The sequence below is a fragment of the Littorina saxatilis genome, linkage group LG1, assembly GCF_037325665.1.
Source record: "Littorina saxatilis isolate snail1 linkage group LG1, US_GU_Lsax_2.0, whole genome shotgun sequence".
NCBI classification, from domain to species: domain Eukaryota; kingdom Metazoa; phylum Mollusca; class Gastropoda; order Littorinimorpha; family Littorinidae; genus Littorina; species Littorina saxatilis.
Window position 1 is genome coordinate 87,450,612 of NC_090245.1, and position 23,116 is coordinate 87,473,727.

General features: G+C 41.2%; 1 protein-coding gene across 2 annotated transcripts in view; it reads right to left on the minus strand.

The window, feature by feature from the left end:
* Positions 1 to 6: 6 nt before the first annotated feature.
* The window catches only part of LOC138982904 (ankycorbin-like), a 47,056-nt gene continuing 23,946 nt past the window's right edge, over positions 7 to 23,116 (minus strand). Inside the window, exons 11-25 of one of the 2 annotated variants that reach the window (XM_070356303.1) lie at positions 22,440 to 22,532; positions 20,126 to 20,239; positions 19,536 to 19,655; positions 18,305 to 18,346; positions 17,159 to 17,251; positions 13,479 to 13,539; positions 12,965 to 13,077; positions 10,639 to 10,785; positions 9,983 to 10,276; positions 9,254 to 9,436; positions 7,854 to 8,018; positions 6,618 to 6,809; positions 5,019 to 6,020; positions 4,333 to 4,398; positions 7 to 3,623 (exon numbers count right to left, since the gene is read on the minus strand). In XM_070356303.1, the coding sequence (XP_070212404.1) occupies positions 3,549 to 3,623; positions 4,333 to 4,398; positions 5,019 to 6,020; positions 6,618 to 6,809; positions 7,854 to 8,018; positions 9,254 to 9,436; positions 9,983 to 10,276; positions 10,639 to 10,785; positions 12,965 to 13,077; positions 13,479 to 13,539; positions 17,159 to 17,251; positions 18,305 to 18,346; positions 19,536 to 19,655; positions 20,126 to 20,239; positions 22,440 to 22,532 (2,760 nt within the window). In that variant the 3' untranslated portion in view covers positions 7 to 3,548. The remainder of the gene's footprint in view (positions 3,624 to 4,332; positions 4,399 to 5,018; positions 6,021 to 6,617; positions 6,810 to 7,853; positions 8,019 to 9,253; positions 9,437 to 9,982; positions 10,277 to 10,638; positions 10,786 to 12,964; positions 13,078 to 13,478; positions 13,540 to 17,158; positions 17,252 to 18,304; positions 18,347 to 19,535; positions 19,656 to 20,125; positions 20,240 to 22,439; positions 22,533 to 23,116) is intronic. The other variant, XM_070356309.1, reaches the window with a different exon arrangement.

Here is a 23,116-nt window from a genome sequence, read left to right on the forward strand (position 1 = left end):
AAAAGGCCGAACTAACCTCTACTTTTTTACTTCGTCTGTCTTTTCAGATCAATGTGTATTTCCAAATTCCTGGCCTCTCCAAGACCAATTATTTTAAATCTACAGGAGTTCTGTTGCAAGAAGGTTTTCCTTCAACTTGCTCCCCACATAACTCATGTACTTTTAACTTAAAATTGATGCAAAAAACAAAAAACAAAAAACTTAAAGTTAAAGATTGATGTGTATCATACCTGACTTACTTTCATTTAGCCATTCCCTCTGCATAAGTAGATACTGCTGCTCAAGGTATTTAGTAATACATGTGCTTACCATTCTGCATGAGAAACAAACAAGTCGCGTAAGGCGAAAATACAACAGTTAGTCAAGCTGTCGAACTCACAGAATGAAACTGAATGCACTGCATTTTTTCACCAAGACCGTATAATCGTAGCATCGTCAAGTCCACCGCTTGTGCAGGATAGCACGCTTTTCTGTATCTTTATTCTTTTTAACTTTCTGAGCGTGTTTTTAATCCAAACATATCCTATCTATATGTTTTTGGAATCAGAAACCGACAAGTAATAAGATGAAATTATTTTTAAATCAATTTCGGAAATTTAATTTAAATAATAATTGTTATATTTTTAATTTTCAGAGCTTGTTTTATTATCCGAATGTGACATATTTATATGTTTTTGGAATCAGAAAATGATGAAGAATAAGATAAAATTGGTTTTGGATCGTTTTATATAAAAATAATTCAAATTACAATTTTCTGATTTTTAATGACCAAACTCATTAATTAATTTCAAAGCCTCCAAGCTGAAATGCAATGCCAAAGTCCGGCCTTCGTCAAAGATTGCTTGGCCAAAATTTCAATCAATTTCATTTAAAAATGAGGGTGTGACAGTGCCACCTCAACTTTCACAAAAAGCCGGATATGATGTCATCAAAGATATTTATAAAAAAAAATGAAAAAAACGTCTGGGGATATCATTCCCAGGAACTCTCATGTAAAAGTTTCATGAAGATCAGTCCAGTAGTTTACTCTGAATCGCTCTACACACACACACACACCACGACCCTCATCTCGATCCCCCCTCTATGTTAAAACATTTAGTCAAAACTTGACTAAATGTAAAAACAGGCTTGTCTGACAAACATCTATTACTACACAGGCTGTTCCTTTTGAAACAAAGAGTATCAGAAACCAGCATGCACACCTTTGAGAAGAAACAAACTTATATACATGTACCCAATCAATCAATCAATGAGTCTTATATCGCGCATATTCCGTGGGTACAGTTCTAGGCGCTCTGAAGTGATGCCGTGTGAGATGAAATTTTATACGGCCAGTAGATTGCAGCCATTTCGGCGCATATTTACCTTTCACGGCCTATTATTCCAAGTCACACGGGTATAGGTAGACAATTCTTAACTGTGCCTGAGCAATTTTGCCAGGAAAGACCCTTTTGTCAATCGTGGGATCTTTAACGTGCACACCCAGAGCTGTATTAACAAGAATCATATGGGATTACTTTGCTAGCAAACATAAAAGCCCCACTACATGGAAAGATTTAGCCTTGCACCTCAGCATAAACAGAAGCTTCAGCAAAAAGCACAACAAAAGTTCTGCAGCACTCGGCACAAACTCTGCAGTACATGTATACTAGACTTGACTGAACCTGTACCCTCCAGTAACAAGAGCGAGTACATTACATAACTAATATTACTTTGGTGCAGCCTTGAGGTATACTTTCGGAGGAAGAAAGAATGAACTGAACTTCCAGCTGCTACTTGCAACAAAAAGAAGAGGAACACTTTGAAAACAAACCAAACCAAAACAAAACAAAACAAAATACCCAAAAGGTGAAGATGGAGTGGGTAGGGGGCTGGAACTTGAAGGGTAGGGTTAGAGTGGAGATGGGGGTGGGGTTTGTGATTGATTCTCGAGCTGAGGTCACATGGCAGAAACGTACCCGTCTGCAACATCATTGCTAGTGTCTGAAACAATTTGTGTAACTTTGTGCCACATGAAAAAAAATTCAGTACCAAGTAATGTGGACATAATTTCTTTTCCTGTCTCAGAATCAAAATCTTTGGTAAGCAGGGAAGTCTTTTAAGATTAAAAGCGCTGTTTACACTGACATGACCAAAAAGATGGGATTCATCCCCTCCCCTCATCCGTTTTCTTCTTCTCAAGATTGTGCTCGGACATTTTACAGCTTTACCGAGAAGGTAGTTTAAATGCTACAGAAAAAGGTAATGGGGAGTGCAAAAGGCAGGCAGAGGATCAAAGATTACAAGAAAGAAATCTCAATCTTTTTTCCCTTTATCTGGCACAACATTTAGTAACAGTATTATCCACACATTTTACAGGTATGAGAATCAAACCTGTGCACACAATGTACTTGACTTGCCGTCTTAATACCTCTGCACATGGCATATTTGATTTGCCCTTTTCCAGTGTTTTGATGTCGAGCAAATGAAATTCTAGTCTATTTCTAGAAACAAATACAGAAGCACAGTGTTTCTGATGACTGTCAAACTGGACAGAAGACTACTGTTACTAAAAAGCACCCATTCATAATGGGTTTTTTCTCGTACATGATCAGGGCTGTGGAATTAAGCACATCATAATATCAGGACAAGAATCCATTTATAAAAAAATTGAAGGGCTAAAAAACACAAACAAAATAAAGAAAATCACATGGTTGCATACTAATTTCAGTTGATTCTTGTCAACAAGAGCTTTTTGTGTTTTGCACATCATGTTTAAATTTGTTCATTTGCATATTATGAACTTCAAAGGAATACAGTTCTTGTATTCAAACCAAATACGGCCACAGCTTTCCTTTCTTGCGCATCAGTCATCTTTTCCAATTCACCGTTCATTTTTGCACAGATTCAACTCTCTCTACCCCTGCTTCCTTTCATGTTTACTTGGAGTTCAATTTTACACAATATTGTCGGCATTAAACCCTTCGTTTCCCTGTTTTCATTCGCATATGAAAATAAATCAAAGGCACAAAATGCAAAAAAGTAGCAGAAACCAACCACACACAAAATATTTCTGTAACCGCTCATGGAACTATATCTGTGCACCAGTCTAACCTGTGTTACCTTCTCGTTAGCGAGTACACTGTATGCAAGACATTTCCGCCCTTTCTATCCTTGCTCGAGTGAGCCCATTGTTTGGAAGTTTTGCATTACACTTCAAGTGCCATACACACCTACTCTGCATGGAATTTTTGGCAGAAACTTCACACATCAACTTGTGAGTTCCATTTTCAAGGTTGGAGTTTTGTACAAAACTTGCTACAGCAGACAATGACCACTGTAGAACTGTGCCCTTGCACCATACAACACATTTTTAAGGAGGCTTTCTGAGTCGTCTGTTGTTGCAGGCAGTTAGAACAACAGAAATGTTTTGCACTGTGTCCCACAAATTGTCACTGGGCTCTGTGGCAGGCATCAGCATTTCCAGTTGTTTTTACGGGCATCAAAGTGTCTTTTGTGGAACTGGAAGTCCAAAGTGGGTAGAGAGACATGAGAACTGGGAATTTGTGTCAGCAGAACTGTTCCATGCTTCTCATCTCTATAATGCTGTGCAGTGCTTCCTTCACGTCTGGATCCATGTGACCCTAGAACAAAAACCAATAAGTTTGTTCAACATCTCATTCAGGTTTTGTGATGGTAATGTGTAAGTTAGACTAGACATGAGTTTAGATAGGAGAACTGGCATGAAGGGTCTGCAACTGCAATTGGTAGTCCGTTACTGAAACAAAGCAGGGAATCAAAATGCTAGAACGCTGTATGTAGCTGCAACAACATCTGCAGCTCTGTCTTGAACAAAACCTAAAAAGTTGGTACACCCTATTAACAGGAATAAGACATGTACACACACATTATCTTGCCGACTCTTATGTATTTTTTAAAGCTGACAGTTATTGCAAAGCTCTCCCACTATTCCTACATCCAACCTTTCTTTCTTTCTTTCTTTATTTGGTGTTTAACGTCGTTTTCAACCACGAAGGTTATATCGCGACGGTATATCCAACCTAAAATCAAACTAAACTCCATAGCACTAAACTGTGTATGCTTTTCCCAATTATGCATAAGTGTATATGAGTATGCTTGAGTTGTTAATGCGAAAGATTGTGTATGAGTGCGCCTTGAGTCGCCTTGTGGTGAGATATGTGAGCGTTATAAATTCTCGTATTATTATTATTATTATGCCAGCACGGATTAAGACTAACATCCTGTACAAATCTACCGAGACATCACAAAAGGTGTGCGCCCCCATACACGGAGGTGACACTCGAAAGGCAGACAGAAAAGAGGTTAGCTTACCTGTACTGCACTCAACAGGTGTGTTCTGTAGGTGTTGACAGTGTCTGTGTGGATCTGCTCCGTCTCCTGAGTGACAAACAATGTACAATGCTATGTCAACATGCGGGACACACTCCGACACAAAACAGTATGACAAAGAAATAATCCCCAAGCCTATTCTGCGTACATGGCTAACATGTTTGTCTAACAGGTTACTTTTCTTATCTACTCGATATTCTAAAAGCTCTCACCCTCCTTCTCTTCTATCGATATTCTAGCTCTTCTTTTGGGTTTTCAAAAGCAAGCTCCTATAAACTCTTCTCCATAGGCAGAGGCTAAAATACACAACTATTATCCTCAAGTGTAAAATAAACATTACTCTTCATTGTGCAGCAAATAATTTATAACATCTTTCATCAGTCAGCAAGCATGTATGAGCATAAATCAGCAGTACATCTGATCCCTTAAAATCTGACTAATGGCATAATCATGGTACCGAACAAATGTACTCATAAATATATAAACTAAAAGAGGACACAGCAGTAACCAGATTAGTAGTTTCTTTATCAATATTTCGGAAGAGACAAACTGCCTTCTCCAGGATGTTATCGTTAACAAATAATTACTCATCAAATGCCTTTAATACCGTATGACCCCAAGAAATCGTGCAACTACAATACCCAGTGGTAAAACACAAACACACTCACAGCGAGTTCCTGGTGCAGGCGATCTACTTGCTCCTTGAGTCGACCCATTTTCTCCGTCTCCTTGCTCGACTTGCTGATCACCGAACCAGTATCACCATTATCCGCGATGCCGTTCACCGCTTCTTCACCAGAACCCCCTTCTAACAAGGCCAGCCTCTTCTGCACCGAGTCCAGCTGGCTTTTCAGCGCAGTTTTCTCCCTTTCCAGTTCTTCCACAGCCAGCAGCAGTCGGTCCTCTTCCTTGATGTTGTTGTTGAGTGTGGTGGAAGATGGCTCTAGATCTCCGTTCTGTCTGCTCTCGGCCACCTTCCTCTCCAGCTCTTCCACCTTGCTCTCCAGCTTCCAGTTCTCCGCCTTCAGTTTCTGCACCGTGGAGTCTGAGGCGGAGCTGCCAGTGCCCTCCAGCAGTTGCCTGTTCTCTTCCAGTTGACCTTTCACGCTCGTCAGCTCATCCTCCAGGTCAGCATTCTCTTGCGACAGCTCTGTGACGGTAGCTTCCAGCTGGGTGATGCCAGCTCTCAGCGCTTCCACATCACTGTCTTCAGAAGCGGCAGCTTTGGTGTCTTCCAGTTGAGCTTCCAGCTCAGATATTTGCTCCTGAGCGTTAGCAAGCTCTTCTTCCAGCTCAGCGTTCTCTTTCGACAACTGTCTGACCGTCATCTCCAGCTGAACAGATCCCCCTATGTGGCTGCCATTTCCTCCTCCGTCCTTTGCTAGCCTGGTGCGCAACGATTCCAGCTCCTCTTCCAGTAACGCATTCTCATGAGATAGTTCTTTGATTGTCAACTCCAGCTGGTCACGCTCAGTGATCAGCAGGTCACGCTCTTCCACGATGACTTTCATGTCTGGAGAGCTCTCTGAGATACGCCTGGATAGGCCTTCGGATCCCTCGCCCCCCTGCAGATCAGCTTCCAAGATTTCCTTATCCTTAAGCAGCTCGTTGAAGTCAATCTCCAGTTGCGCGTACTCCAGGGTCAGGGCTTCGTGCTGTGATACCAGGGCCTGCACAGGAAAATGCACAAATGACATTCTAATCTTGAAGATTGAACAATGGGTTTTTCTCACTGCCATTCACAAACACCATGCATCTTCCTCCCTCTCCTTCTACACCTCTTGAAATGACCAGAAGTACACATTTGTGGTGTAAAAACTCTGCCTCAAATGTTTGTGCAGCGACAAACACTACGGTATGATCATTACTCTTCCTTGATTCAGACCTCTCTCCTGTTTTTGTCGGGCACATTGGCTGCCAGAATGCTCAACTGATTGCCAATTCAGTCACAATAATTTCTTCATCAAGATGACCCACCAAGCACCCTACTCAATAAAATTCTCTCATGTGTAACTAATGCACAACACCACTTCTCAAACACACAATCCCACTTCATACCTTGGATACAGTGGAACCCCCCTTTTAAGACACCCCCCCAAAAAAAACCAAAAAAAAACAATTAAGACTCCCTCCTGTTTAAGACCTTGTTTATCTCAGACTTTCTGTTCATAACCTCTGTAAATGTACCCCCATTTTAAGACCCCCTCCTTTTTAAGACCTGATTTTCTCAGATTTTTGGAGGTCTTAAAAGGGGGGTTCCACTGTACCTCAGCGTCTTCCACTTCAGCGTGCAGTGCGTCTCTCTCCGTGGTGAGTGATGCCACAGAATCCTGCAGACTCTGCACTTCTTCCAGGAGAATGGCCTGGTCGTGTGTCAGCTTGGCCGCCGTATCTTCTGCCTCTGACAGCCGACCCTGCATCTTTTCTCGCTCTTCAAGCAGTCGGGCCACCTCTCCCACCTGTCCAAAAATATGCTCTGATATGAAAACGGGACAACAACAAAAATTTTAGGACAGACTGAACACACACCTTGACTCCAACATGGTTGATTTGAATGACCAACAGTACCAATTACTTGTCTTACAAAATCATTGCTGATTGCCTACCCGTTGGAAAGTTGCATACAAATCCTAAGGTACAGATTTAATTTTGATCTGTGATTTTTCCCCTCATTTTTTGGTCCCTGATTTGCCAATCACAGATGTAGATCTGCTGTCAAACTGGGACATAATCACACAGATAAAAACCATAAACAGTGATACAATTTTTCCTTTTGTTCTTTCAAAAATGTCATATTGCATTGCTTTGAACTAGACGATACTGCTGACCAGAAGGAAAAGTGCAGTAAAACCCTATGTTCTAAGAAAAGGCTAGTCACTCAAAGATGCACAGATTTTAGTTCAAATTCTTCCAAACCAAGCTGCGCAACAGAAGAAATGATATATTTGTGTATGAGCTTGCTTGCTATTTATCAGTGAACCATTTCTGATACGGCGGAATTATAGCTTCCAAGACAAAATGATTTGACACTAATTTGAGCTACGTACAGCAGTATAAAACAGATCTATATTTTTGATATTTTTCCCTTTCTTTTTCCTTTTCTTATCCTTCTGATTTCGTAGGCAACAACTCATACACACACTTGAACTTCTTATCGCACATGGGACTCTTACATGTACAATTACAACCATTTATGTTATCCTACCATGAAGGCAACCATACTCCGTATGTACAGCCTTTTTCTACCCTGCCATCAAGGCAGCCATGTTCTGTTCTCAAGCGTTTCACTTCTCACCAAACACACAGACTGACTGCAACCTCTTAAAGCCTGTCCTTAATTGGGCAAAGTCAACTACGCGAATTATGCTTCGCAAAGCTAGCCACACGACGCTTTAGCACTAAGTTTTCAGTAAAAAGGACTTCTCGAACTCTTCGCGAAGTCGACTTCCTGCTCAATTAAGGATGGGCTTAACAAACAGCTAAAGACAGAATTGGTGTATGACCTTGCCGGCGATGTTGACGGCGTCCTGCTGGTGCTGCAGCTGGTCCTTCTCGGTGCAGACCTTGCGGTACTTCTCCTGCAGCTTCTCCAGCTCCTGCACCAGCTTCTTCAGGTCCTCGTGCATGGCGTTGCCGTCCGACAGCAAGAACTCATTCTCCTTCGCCATCTGGGGATGTGACAACTAGATGTGCATCGTGTGAACTACATGATGATCATTGATCCAAGCAGATACAGGTGATGGTTACTGGTCTGAGTAATTAAGTGCTATGGTAGCTACATGAGGATCATTGATCTATGCATAAACAGGTGATGGTTACCTTCTCTGTATCTCTTGAATGTTTGTGTTTGTCAGGGCTCGGTGCTTTTAGTGCTTACGGAAGTGTAGGTCACAGACTGTGGCTTTTGTCAGGGAATGAAGCAGACTCAAAAAACATGCATATGTAAACTCTCTCCTATATCAATCAATCAATATGAGGCTTATATCGCGTGTATTCCGTGGGTACAGTTCTAAGCGCAGGGATTTATGTTTTTATTTTTTTTAATTTTATTTTTATTTTATGCAATTTATATTGCGCACATATTTAAGGCCCGTCGCGATATAACCTTGAATGGTTGAAAACGACGTTAAACACCAAATAAAGAAAGAAAGATATTCAAGGCGCAGGGATTTATTTATGCCGTGTGAGATGGAATTTTTGTACACAATACATCACGCATTCACATCGGCCAGCAGATCGCAGCCATTTCGGCGCATATCCTACTTTTCACGGCCTATCATTCCAAGTCACACGGGTATTTTGGTGGACATTTTTATCTATGCCTATACAATTTTGCCAGGAAAGACCCTTTTGTCAATCGTGGGATCTTTAACGTGCACACCCCAATGTAGTGTACACGAAGGGACCTCGGTTTTTCGTCTCATCCAAAAGACTAGCACTTGAACCCACCACCTAGGTTAGGAAAGGGGGGAGAAAATTGCTAACGTCCTGACCCAGGGTCGAACTCGCAACCTCTCGCTTCCCAGTCCTCATACCGTCTCCCGTACACACAAACTCACTGATCTCTATCTCTTCCAGTTCCCCACACACATTCTCTCTCTCTCCCTCCTACATTCACACACTCTCTCATATACATATCACAAAAAACTTTTACACCTAGACGCCGACACACATGCACAAACAGACACAGTGCACAAACACTACATACCAGCCCAAGCCCTGACAAACACAAACACTCAAGAAATAGAGAAAAGGAGGTAGAAGGAGAAAGAGACATCGAGAGAGAGAGAGAGAGAGAGAGAGAGAGAGAGAGAGAGAGAGAGAGAGAGAGAGAGAGAGAGAGAGAAAGAGAGAGAGACACACACACAGGGCTGAAGGCACAAAAAAAGAAGACCAAACCAACATCATTCTTTTCAGTAGCCAGGACATCCAGCTCATCGTGTATCCTGTCTTTCTCTGCCTGAAGCTGGTCATAGTCAGACTGCAGGGTGTCTCCCGCCTTTAGGATGGCGTCAAACGTTCCTCGCAGCTTCGTTAACTCGTCCGTCAGCAAGCGGCACTGCTCCTTCAACTGATCGTTCTGTGCCTGAAAACATCAGCAGTAGGGGATGATTTACATGCTGGTGAACTTGATGATACAGTGTTTTCTGCACTGTTATATACACTCTTGGAACCTGACGGAAGTGTCCCTTCATTGCAGAAGACCTTTCATGGCAGGTAATTATTTTGGTCAACATGATTGACAGCAGGACTCCAGAAGGTGTCCTTCATTGGTAGTTGTCCTCTCCTCAGAAGTACCTCACATTGCAGGTACCACTGTATGCCATATGAGCAACAAAACTAAAACTGACTGGATTTGACTACACCTAACACTGGCATCTTTCAGAACTTGTAAATACCAGAAGAATGCAGAATCAAATCGGGGAAGAACAAAATTAGAAGCCTACCACACATTATTTAGCAGGGCATTCTTGTTGGTTATCTCTTTTAAATCAAAAAGCTACAGTACCCACATTTTTCCTTATTTTCCTTTCAAAACTGAGCAGTTGTGTACAAAGTTCAAAATAAAAGTACACTTAATTTGAACACTCCCTTCCCCAATCAACCCAAGTCTCCTGTACAGGTGTCCCACCTGCAAAAACTCCTCCTTAGTCATGTCCTGTCCCTCTACGAAGCCTTCCGAGTCAAATGTGACCTCCTCCATGACCTTGGCCGAGTTCAACACCGCCACCTTGTCCGATGGGATGGCAGCTTTCTCCTCCTCCAGTCCTGTCACCGTCTGCTGCAGCGCTTTCTTCTCCCCCTCCAGCGCCTCCACAGCGCTGCGCAGTCCCTGCATCTCCAACTCCAGCTTGGAGTTGTTGAGTAGAAGTTCCTCCTGACCGAGGGCCCCGCTCAGTTCTTGGGATGTTGCGCTCTCTTTCAGCTGAAAGAGATGATGATCATTTTGTTATCATCTCTCATGTTGATCAGAGCAGAAATTTGTCATGGTTCTTGGAACACAGCTCGGTTATGAAGTCTTGAAAGTTTAACAAAACTAGGTAAGTGATGCTGTACCTGTAATACCACAAGAATTGGATCTACTCGAACTTTCCTGTACTGGGATAGAATAAGAATGTCAAACTACCTAGCTATCAACTGTTTCTTATCAAATGATTTGGTAAACACTGATGTGCTAACCTAAGACAATTCTCTCAATCAGTTCAGGTATAAAAAAAATCAAAAACTCCAGACAGAAAAATAAATAACAGATCGGAACTTAAATACCAAAACAACCTTTTCCCATACCTTTAGAAGCTCTGCCTTCAGTTCATGCTTTTCAGCCTCCAGCGTTGATATCCTGCGCTCTGGGTCAGTCATGTTGCTGCCGGCTTTCCCCTCCTCCCCTTCGCCTGCCTTGTGCTGGGAGGACTCATGATACCCATTGTGTAAAGCCTGTCAAATGAAGCACAGTCATCAACCAACTCTATGATTACCACAGGCCACTGCAAAGGTATATATTCATTGGGACGTCTAGATATGAATTGTTCAAGAAAAATCTAAAGCGTGTGACCCCCAATAATCCCTGTCAGCGTTCAAAACCCCTGATGTCAAATGTGTGTGTGTGTGTGTGTGTGTGTGTGTGTGTGTGTGTGTGTGTGTGTGTGTGTGAGAGAGAGAGGGAGAGAGAGAGAGAGAGAGAGAGAGGGGAGAGAGAGAGAGAGAGGGGGAGGGAGAGAGAGAGAGGGAGAGAGAGAGAGAGAGAGAGAGGGAGAGAGAGAGGGGGGAGGAGGAGAACAATAAAAATAAAATAAATACCAGGACATCACACATCACACAGCATCATACCTTTGATTAACATTTTGCCTAATCTTTTCTTGCAGAATCAGAACTTACTTCAACCAGATCTGGCTGTCATACAATTTTGTATCATCAAATTCACGCAACAGTCTCAGTGAGATATTTTTTCATGCTGTATTATACTGTGTCGTTCACTTGATGATAATATCAACAGTCTACAAATTACTGTAATCTTTAATCTTAAGCACATAACAAACATCTGGTTATTGCTTCCTATGCTACACAGTTCTGAGAAATATAACATGCCAAAGTGAAACTGGCAGACAAAACAACAATTTTATAAAGTTAAAATATTTTGCGTTGTAAAATAACTGCATTCTTTCAAATTCAACCATGCATGTTCAAGACCAAAGTCACCTGAATTTCACATGAAAAAAATGTGCATGCAAATGGTTCTAATTGGGCTATGTGTTCTTAAGTTTAAATACTTTTTTGGGATAATAAAAAAGAGTTCAGTCACTTCTCAATGCATGGGTTTTCATTGCACAGTGAATTCATTTATTTATGAAAATAATACACAATTATACAAACAAACCACTAAACAAGCAACCAAAGATACAAATGTCATAAAACATAAACATAAAACAGAGGTTTGACAGGACAACAGAAAAACAGTTGTGACGGCTGTACATTTGTTTGTAAATCAGAGACAACAGTTATTTCCAGAATTTGTCTACTATCATCATTAAATCTTTCTTTCTTTTTTTCTGTTACTCTTTTCCCTGTTAGAATGATTCAAATGTCACATTCATTACAACGTCATCCATTTATTTCAAGCTTCTGACATGCATGGAATAAACACAGCTGGTTTCCCCACAAATACTTTTCTTGTACCCATCTCTCCCTCCTTATTTGTTGGTTACTCTTTCCCTTCCCCAAACTGACAAAGGCACATGCTGAATAATGCAGGCATTGAGGGGTCATAATATACACCGCCAACTCAAGGGTCATTCACAAACCCACTTCCACAACAACAATCGCAACAACAACCAGGTCACAACAGGCAAATCTAAGCCATGTTTGACAAAATGCTGGAATAGCAAAAACATTGTCTCATGCAAACACTGGCACTGTTCGTCTAAAGACTGCACTACAGCACATGCACCATCGCACGATACCCACCCTCTGTCTACCCTTCACCTTTAACCCTGCCGAGCAAAAATGTAGACATTATACACACAAAAACTTTAAAGCAGATATAGACAAACCAAGCCTTGTATGGTTTTGAGAGTCGAGACATCATACGAGAAAAGAACACTGATAAAACGAACAGCATCTAAAACTATGTACTGTATCAGGTTACAATATATGGCATGAATTATGAACATAATAAGCAACACGCAAAATTCTTTCTCATGTACCATCAGCCTGTATCTTTCCCTACCAGTTCTTCCTTTAGTTTAAATCTGTTCACTTGTGGATAATGCAATAAGGCCAAATGTACAAAACAACACAAAAATGAACTGTAAACACTTGCTGAAGGGCAAAACATGAAATTTCCATGGTTTTCAATCATAAAAGAGCAAAGAGACAGCAGACTAAATACAAAAAATACGCAATAGAACTGACTGAGTATGCATACCTCACCAAAAAAGCAAAGCAGAAAACACAAAGAAACAAATTAAAGTCTTCCAATACTTCTTCTTGTCCTCTATTACATGGCTACCAACACCAGAAGCGTAAGGTGTGTACAAAAATAAAATCAAAATAATAATGTAGCATATGGACATTACTGACTAGAGAATGATATGACCATGACCAAGCGCGAACTGACCTGAGCGTTATTGCGGAGCTGGTCGTTTTCCTGCCGCAAGGACAGAATCTGACTCCTGAGTAGTGCCACCATCTGTTTGTCGTTCACATCTTTCCCATCTTTGGTTTTCTTGCCTGAAATATCATGTGCATTTTAAAGAGTCAGCTTACGATCAATCCATTGGTCTTGTTGGCGTATGATAACAGACACATTGTGTAAATGTGTGCGCACATATTCGTGTGATCATTCACATGCATATAAATACACACATTTATAAACACACACACACACGCACGCATGCACACACAAACACACACACGCATGCACACACAAAGTATCACACTTTGTCTATCTACTTCTCTCATGCACATACAGATAATGGGAGAGCTCATTTAGCACATGTGCGCAAATGCCCAGCTAACGACTAATAACACTTAAACACAAACGCTCAACTACAAAAAACGGAGACATTATGAACTGAAAGATCTTTAACATTTCAAAGAATTTTCAGTAAACAGTAAAACAAAAAACTCACCCTGAGAGTCAAAGAGTTCTTCATCATCACTGTCATGCCAGCTGTCAGGATCTTTGGAAACCTGGCAACGTCAACATCACTTAATTGTACAATACAAGCAACCAGAGTTCAATATAGAAACTCTTTACCGTTTTGAATTGAATAAGTTGTTGCCAATTTTGCAGAAATGTATGTACATCATAGCATATCTGTCACTGTCAGTTACTTTCAAGGAACAAAGCAAGCTGGTTTAAGAACAGGTACCAGTCAATTCAATATGGTTCAGGTTGCAAAACGCCTTTACTGGCTGAATGGTTATGTAGCATTGACTTTGGTGGTATGCTGAAGTATTTCTGCCAACAGATCTATGTAAAGTCTGCACTATAAATTGCGGGCTTAAAGTGGACCACTTTCATCACTGCAGATTTTTATTCCATTTGAAAGTTTCAGGTACCAATGTCTGGTTTTGATACTGAACTGACCAAAGAAATATACCATAATGGAATAAGCAAGAAAGAAATTTTGTTATGAAAATTAAGCTTTCTGGTCACAAGGGCTTAGTCTTTAAGTGAAAAAGGCAAGAATGTAAAACTGCAACTGACACGAAAGACTCAACAAAAACGTTGCGCCTTGAATGCAAAATACAGACATGGGATTCCGAAAAAGTGATAATTAAGGAAAAAAAAAAAGGTGGGGGTCTGGGGGCCGCAGAAGGCCCCCAGTAGGGTCCAGGGGCAACGCCCCTGGTCGGGGTCTGGGGGCTTCGCCCCCAGAAGCTGAAGGTTTTTAGTGTTTTAGACACACAAAAATGGCCCTGAAATGCATATTTCAGCTTAATCATAGCCCCCCCCCCCCTTTCTCTTCCTTCCCATGTTTCTCAAATTAATTTTACGCTAAGACTCAAAATAAGGAGAAGAAAGAGAGGGAGAGAGAGAGAGAGAGAGAGAGAGAGAGAGAGAGAGAGAGAGAGAGAGAGAGAGAGAGAGAGAGAGAGAGAGAGAGAGAGAGAGGCGGGGATGGGGGGGGGGGGGGGGGGTGGCGTGTGACGGTAAGCGAGTTTTCGCGAGGAACAGGGTTGAGCTACGGTAGGGTCACTGCGCATGTCTGGTTTTTTTCTTCGCGGAAACGCTGTTGGGTTGTGTCCAGTCGCGTCCCTTGCAACAAGATGGCGACAAGCGCGTTACGGATTTACTGTTGTGGAGAGTTGATGGACGACGATGATGAACAAGCAGTACTGTTTTATTGTTGATGTGAATGTAATGCCAAAACATCGAACTATCGATTCGAACGTCAATGAAGAAGTGAGCGTGAAAATCGAGCGCAAAACAGCCGGGTAAAAGTTCAGGGCGCTTTAAAGTACATTTCAGCCGAAATCGCACCCAAACTCCTGTTGACCTCATTTCTTCCCAAAATAAACATCACTGCTAAAATAAAATGCATTAAAACCAAGACAGTATCCAACCCAGTATCCTTAATTTTTGAAAGGCTAAGTGATTTACAACAAATGTCTTCTCACAATCCGTAACTTTGTCAAAAAATATTTGCAGAAGTTTCTCACCTCGCCTTGGCAGCCATCTTGGAACTGGAGAGACCCTACGCAGGAAGCAAGGTTGAAAGTTGGTTAACCGGTGACGTCACTCCAGTCGTACCGGACCGAGTTTTTGCGACCTCCGGTTCGACTCGAGTCACCTTAGTTGACGCTAAAACTCGCTCGGTGTGGTTTCAATGTTCTTACCTTGTCGGTGCCAAACGACCCCAGTGACTGATTACACGACTGGGTTTTCAGGATAGTCAGGTGCTTGTTGCTTTTCAAGTGGCTTTTGAGGGCAGTCTTTCCATTGGAACCGTAGTTGATAACATTAACATCGTTGCACAAAGTGCACTGAGCTTTTCCCGGCAAGTTGATTTTAGCAAAAGCATCGCCAACTTTCAGTTTCACGTCTTGTGTCTTCTGGCCTTTCTCGTATTTCCAGCTCAATGATACAACTTCATCGAGCCAGTCGAATCTCCAGAGATTTTTCTTGTACTTCTGCTGGTCAATTTCCCGGGATAGAACGGTTTCGTCTCGCTTTAGCTTCCTCATCATTTTGGCAAGTGGCTCAAAGCGATGTAAAAATGGCGCCGAATCATTCTCATACGGTATGCTTATACTGAATCCCCGATAGCTACGTTGAAACGGTGACTGTGGGAGACAACAGAGATTTAAGAAACGAAACGTTGGGACGTTTCGTTTTGAAGTTGTGGTAAACGTCATTATTTCGGGGGTCTCTCGCTGGAAAGGTGAAGGTCAACTGAAACGGAACGTGGAACGTCAAAACGCAGTCACGTTTTCCACCCCCAAAAAACGAACAATATTTCGTCAACTTTTGTGAGTATTTTTGCACACTAACAGTTTTATTTGTTGGCCATTTTATGCATTGCTAGATTCATCAACCCTTTCACAGTCTTTCAGCGCTGAGAATGTGTTCATTGGAGGTAGACAACTGTTGTGAACTGAAATATTTTGAAGGGTGCTGATCCTGGTACATTTATCCAACTTCATGGTGAGAAAGCAAATGGCGAAGCAGAAGTAGGTCATCGCATCGAATTTTTATTCTGGCTTCGTATGTGATCAGGTGCATGAATTGAAAAATGTGAAGCTCTTGTGCGTGCAATGCGAGTATGTCAATCCTTTATTGACTCGTGGAGTTGAAATTATGCCATGCCCAGTCAGCGGATCATATCCTGCCATGCCCGGCCTTTCATTCCGAAACGAAACGTGAATACATCTAAATCTTGTCTGCGGCCTATGCCGTCTCGTTACACGTTCCGTTTCGCGGGGTGACTCATTCACCAAACGAAACGAGCTGCAAAACGAAACGTGCTGTTTCTTAAATCTCGCTACAAAGACACAGAGCGCGTTCCCATACGGATCGACCAGCAACAGTCTGACCGTTTTATGAACCAACCGTTCAAGAATAGTATGGAATGGAGCGTCGCGATCAGCGGACCGGCCGAAAAACTTGGGTCTATACCTACATATACCCCAAAATTTTCTCAGCGGATTTGCACGAATCTCAAGAATGATCCCTGGAGCCTAAAAATTTACGGAATTCCGTAATTTTACGGAAGAATCCCATGTCTGAAAATAGCAGAAAAATGTCTTCAGATTTCAGCGAAGGTGCATCAATCTTCAAGTTTTCAAACATCGCATTTTTAGCAAATTTAAATGTCTCTTTATCTAAATTATCAGGAACTTGGAAGTGCAGCTCCAAATATTGATTCACATTTATTTTCCACTTTTTTTTTAACAAGGAAGTTATAAAATGGAATATTGCATTGCAAAGTGTTCTTGTTGTTGTTTTTGCTAAGATTTTTCTAATGTTTCAAATTTGATTCAAATCATATCAAAGTGCACACACTAAAATTCAGTGAAAAGAGAACACACACACAAAGTGTTCCAAAAAGCAACAACGTTAAGAAAAAAAGCACTACACAGCACAAGCAAACACAAAAATCAGCATTTTTTTTAATACTGCTTGCATTGTAAAGTTCATAGCTTTGACATTTTGAGTAGAGACATACAAATGGAAACCTAAAAATTAAAACTGGTTGGATATATGTCAATTTCTATTTTAAATGAAATCATTGCAATACTTCCTGTAAACACATGAACCATTCCACTGTTATGATAAAATAACCCTTTCTACCCTGGCACACACCTCTGCCCCTTCAGTTGCTTTGACTGCCAAGTGAGACTCCAGCTCCTTGCAACGCTCCTTCTCTTCTTCCAGAAGGTTCTTCAGGTTACGGATCTGTTGCGACAGCTGAAGGGTTAACTTTAGAAAATCCTGTCCTTCAAAGGTACGGTGTCAGCTTACTCTTTGCTGTATCATACTTTTTTTAAAACACTGATATTACTACTGATTCTTTATTCTATAATCTCTGATAATACTAGTTTTCTGAAACTGTTACTGTTTACTGTATAACATTTTATATAATACTCTGTCTGTAATACTGTTTTCTGAAGTTTTGCCTAACATCCGTTCATCACAATCTGCTCAGCAAATACATGTTACACCCAACTAGCAATAACAATGTTAACTGCATGAAGTGAATCCTACTACAACTGATCAAGAGTTTATATATCTGCAATTAGGCAAGCAATGTGAAACATCTATACAGAGAGACAAAAGAAAGAAACACAGAAACAATGACGTCATCTTCATAATGCAGCATTTTCTAGTGTGCAGAATTAGTTTAAGCTTTGAAGCTGTGTTTCTTTGAACAACACAAATGAACAATTAAACCAAATGCACTCTTCATGAAGTGCAAACACTGTGAGCTCTCATGTTGCAGGGATTGACAAACATTAATGACATAAAAAAAGAATAATTCACAAAAGAAAAGGAAAGGTAAAACTGGTGTCACAACAAAAAAGTTGACAACTAAAACAAAGATCAGCAAAATAGAGGTGCAAAACTGGAGTCAGTTAAGACATAATGACATTCAATACTTTCCATACCTTTGATGTTACTTGCCAAAGATTTAATAAGGCTTAAGATTCTTTACAACATCATGAAGAAAACAATTAATAACTTTTCTTTTAAGGTGCGATTGTGTGTGTGTTTTCAAAAGTTTTTTTTGTTGCAAATGTCCATTTGAATCTGTGCTCCACAGGTCCTTTCCTTCCACAAGAAAAAAAAAAAGCAACATCAGTAGCATATTCTAGGCATTATCGCAATATCTCTACTGAGCTACACTGCCATGACTGGCATATCTTAGGAGTAAAACATCAAACGAACTGCTATGAAGACTACACAATGAGCTCAGCCAGAGTTCTTCCAGCAGAACCACACAATCCTTACCTCATGCTGCACCTCCTTCGACACCTCCTTTGCACCGTTACCCTAGCAACAACAGACAGGTGGGTGGTTAGAGGGTTAGTGGGTGGTGAGTCAATACTGCATGCAGCAAACAGGTGATGTTAAATCAAAATCAAACACACTTTGCTCCAGCGCTGACACTGGTATTTAGGATAAAAACAATTTCAACAGGTTGTTAATCAGAAACTGCAGTTGTTTTTAAGGATTCCAAACAGGTTTCATGTCAAAGACTGAACATTGAGAAAAATACTGTTAAATACATGCTGCCAAGAAAAGGCAGATCGGGGCAGACAGAACAGATATGGGAGAAAACAGGGCAAAAGCAAAAAGAGCTTCAAACAAAATCATGGGAAAAATAAAAACAATTGTTCATGTTAATAGAAAAGTTCTGTTTTCAAAGGGGACAGTTATACTCTTCAACAAGTTTGATTTTCTTCACAAGCACACCTTTAATTCACATAAAATCAGGGTCAAATTAAAATAATAAAATCAGGGAATACAGATCAATCTATAATTCAAAAAGGGAATATGAAAATGAGCTTGATAGGACAGGAAATGAAGGCACAAACAGCTTAGATGGCTATAGCTAAGACAAAATTTAAACTGTGAAGTGCAGAGGTGGTTGGCACACATGTAACATTGTGAAACATTGTCATATGCCACCAAAATACAGTCTAATAGAGTGTTTTGTTTAACTGTTTAAAAAAGTGTTCACTACAAATACATTCTAAATTATACACGGCCAAGCATTTTGTGTGAAGATCTGTAGAGTTGTGTATTCAGACTATTTCAATATTTTCTGGACTCAATAAGAGCAGCATTTAGCAAGTGTGTGACCAAGGCAATCCCAACACATCTCCCTCCAACACCGCCCCCCCTCCCCCCTTAAAAAAAAGATAAACTCTTCAAAACTCCTCCCCAACTTACAGAAATTAAGGCATCGCTAGACTGCCTGCAAATGCTTCTAACTATCAAATAGTCATCATAACAAAATTCTAATGGTGACAGTAGTGAAACACTGAAAACATATGTGCTCGCAGTTCTAACACAGATTAAAATGTAATTGTGATATCAAACTCAGAGAAACAGAGAGAATAACTCGTGAAAATGACATGTGCAACAATCTGCAATCAATCAAATTTTGGTGCAAAAGCTTTATACATTCTGAAAACTCTCGCCTGTTTATGTATCTAGCTAGCGCCAGTGTCCCTACCTGTTCATGTTTGCCGTTCATGCGCTGCTGCAGAAAGTCCAGCTTGTCTCGCAGACGCAGATTTTCTATGGAGAGGGTGTGGTACTCTTCACTAAGCTGTTCATGCTCAGCCTCCAGTTCCTTTCACAAACAATCAACAAGCACACATTAAACGCAGGTAATACTGTGAGAAAAAAGACCCCTTTTCTTGTTCTTAATACTACTATGGACATGAAAGAAATTGAAAGGCACACGACACCTGATAATACTGTGTCTAAAACTAAAAGGATGCTTTTCCTCTGCAATGCTTGTGTTCTTCTCTAGTGATTCACTGAGCTTAGACTACTGCTGCAGGTAATAAGAATGAATGGGTTTGTCAAGGAATGGTGCACTGTCAGCTTACTTTTCTCCCTGAGAGAAATGGCATATGAGAGAGAGAGAGTGAGAGAGAGAGAGAGAGAGAGAGAGAGAGAGAGAGAGAGAGAGAGAGAGAGAGAGAGAGAGAGAGAGAGAGAGAGAGAGAGAGAAGAGAGAGAGAGAGAGAGAGAGAGAGAGAGAGAGAGAGAGAGAGAGAGAGCAGTGCTTTTGGTTTTAGTAAAAGCCCTCGTCACCTTGTATGCCGGTGTGTCTTTCACAAGAGGTGACATCCTGCCTGATGACAGACCAGTGGGGTCTGAGGCCCTCGACCTAAGGTTAGGGCTCTCATCCTCTGACTGGCTTATCGTCTGAATCACAATATTACACAATTAAAACAAAATGAAAAAACACAAGAGCAACCAGTTTTGGTAAATTCTGTATCAAATTTTTGTCAGACAGTAGCCTGCTGCATTGCAAAACTGAGAAAATAGGGCACAATTTAAGGAGATGCAGTTAGTAAATGATAAGAAAAGACAATATATATGAAGAAAGGGAATGAGTAAGTGAATCACTGAATAAGTGTGTGTGTGTGTGTGTGTGTGTGTGTGTGTGTGTGTGTGTGTGTGTGTGTGTGTGTGTGTGTGTGTGAGAGAGAGAGAGAGAGAGAGAGAGAGAGAGAGAGAGAGAGAGAGAGAGTGAGAGAGAGAGAGTGAGAGAGAGAGTGAGAGAGAGAGAGAGATCAGAGAGACAGAGAGAGAGAGAGAGAGGGAGAGAGGGAGTGAGACAGAGACAGAGAGGGAGAGAGAGAGAGAGAGAGAGAGAGAGAGAGAGAGAGAGAGAGAGAGAGAGAGAGAGAGAGAAAAGGGTGAGACAAAGACATAGAAAGAGAGAGAGAGGAAGGATCGCACAGACGAGGTAGAAAGAGATTCAATTTCAAGTATCAACCATCAAAACTAAGCAAATAGCCATAATTATTAAAGAACAAACAATACAGAAGACAAAGTGCATGGTGAAAACAGTTGTTTCTTCATGTTTTTTTTCCCCCCGGCAGAATTTTTTCTTCCCACAGATTCTGCTCTAACTCAAAAGCTACTTACCGTATTTGACGGACTGCAAGCCGCAACTTTTTTTTTTTTAAATCGCATTGCGGCTTATAAAAAGATGCGGCTAAAACGTTACCTAAACTTGAATAGCATTCACCTAATGGAAGTCGCCGAGGATTTTCATTTCGCTCGATTAGCGATTACCGGTACTTTATTAGCTTTCTACTCAAGACTCGGCGCTTTTCTCTTTCTTTTGCGAAGCTTCGTTTGTCAACAAGTCGTCGTGACAAGATAGCGTACAGAGAAACACCAAATGTATCAGGATCTCACACGCGCGAGATTTCGTTTTTTTGTGTCTCGCGATAGTTGGAGGAGCGAGAGCCGCCATGTTGTGCTTTTGTCTGCTCGAAATGTGCGCAAAAGTCGTAAATCATCCCAAAAAAGCTTATTCCGGGCGGGACTACATGTGTGTGTTGGTTACAAATTGTGTGTGTGATATTTTTCTTCCAACTTTTTCACTTTTCTTCTTTGTTTCACTTGTTTATTCTCGGAGCCGATTTTGCCAAATACCGAACTTTCGTTTGCCTGGTTGTTTTGATAGATTGACACGATCTGATTATATTTATTTCGACGGCGGCTAATAATTATAGTGATGCGGCCTATACGTGGCTCGTCCCAATTTATTTTTTAAAAGTCGGGGGTGCGGCTTATAAAACGGTGCGTCTTGTAATCCGTCAAATACGGTAATCTAATACTGTAACACATTTTTTGGCTCTTTATTCTTCTCCGTGCATTAAACACCCAACAGAACCAGTGATACAGGCAGCCAAACTGTGTCAGAAGCGGCAGACAGGCAGAGCGAGAGTGTGCATGCAGCCAGGGTAAATAGATCTGCACTCTGATGGTGTCAAGTTAAAGCACAAAGCGTAAACAGGCACACAGGGTAATGATGGCAAATCAAACACCATCAAATCTGGCACGGGCTCAAATCCACCTCAGAGCCCCAAACAGTTTACAGACCACCCACCTCATTGTCTGACTTTAGATTATAGTCGTTTCTGCCATCTGATTACCTGGCATCGCATAAATTGTTTTCCCCAAATACTCTTTAAATTTGGCCTAGTCTTTGTCTGGGAGTGATGTGTACATAAAACAGCATTCATGAGCTTATCAAGTTCTTGGCAAATTCTGTTGAATTTTTTAGAATGGGGAGGGGGAAGAGGAGGGCGGAGGGGGGGGGGGGGAGGAGGGAGGAGGGGGAAGAAATGTTATTTAAAAACCTGCCTTTTACTTTCTTTCTACTAACTTTTAATGACATACACAATTACATGTACACAGATACAAACATGTACAGACAGACAGACAGACAGACGGACGAACAAATAGACAGACAGACGGACAAACAGTCAAACACTCACACAGTACCAATGCTCATAAACCACAGTAAATTGGGATCAACAGACACAGCCTCAACAACAAGATGCCTATAACAACACATCTGACAGCCAAGCAAAACCCTCATTACCTCAGCATCACTACTAGCCAGTGACCGCACAGCATCTGCAGGGCGCAGCGTTGGTGGAGATGCATCATGAGTAAAGTTGGTCACCGTGTCAACCTGCACATAGAGAAAACACCATTGTACAAAGTAGAGACTGGGATACACATTTGAGACAAAACTTTAACAAGAACACTAGCCATCGTAAAAAAGATGCAACATCCTGTGCAGTGCTATTAAAGCTATTGATACGCCATCAATTCCCATAAGGCAGACTGTGGGCCTCTGTGAACGGTTTTAGCAATTTGCCAGTTACTTCAAAAGTGAAGGTGCCAAAAATGAAGTCATTCAATAAATCATTAACTACCTTGATGGAACACAGATCTAGTGATGCCTAAACTACACTACAGCCAATTTTTTTGCCTGCAGTACCGAAACTCTTTCATAGTTAAACCTCAGGCTAAAGTACCCCTATTCTATTACCACCCATTTATTTTGGGATGGGAAGCGTTTCGCAACATATGGAATCCCCTATTGATTCATTTTTTTTTTTTTTAAACAATCCAACCTCCACTAAAAAATTCTCCCCTTCATTCTGATCATTGGAGGGATTAAGTAACTGCCTGCAGAAACAAATTCCCTAACTAGCAGCTATTGAACATTCCACCCACGAGTCTATTGCTTGCCAACCAAAGCCAGCACAG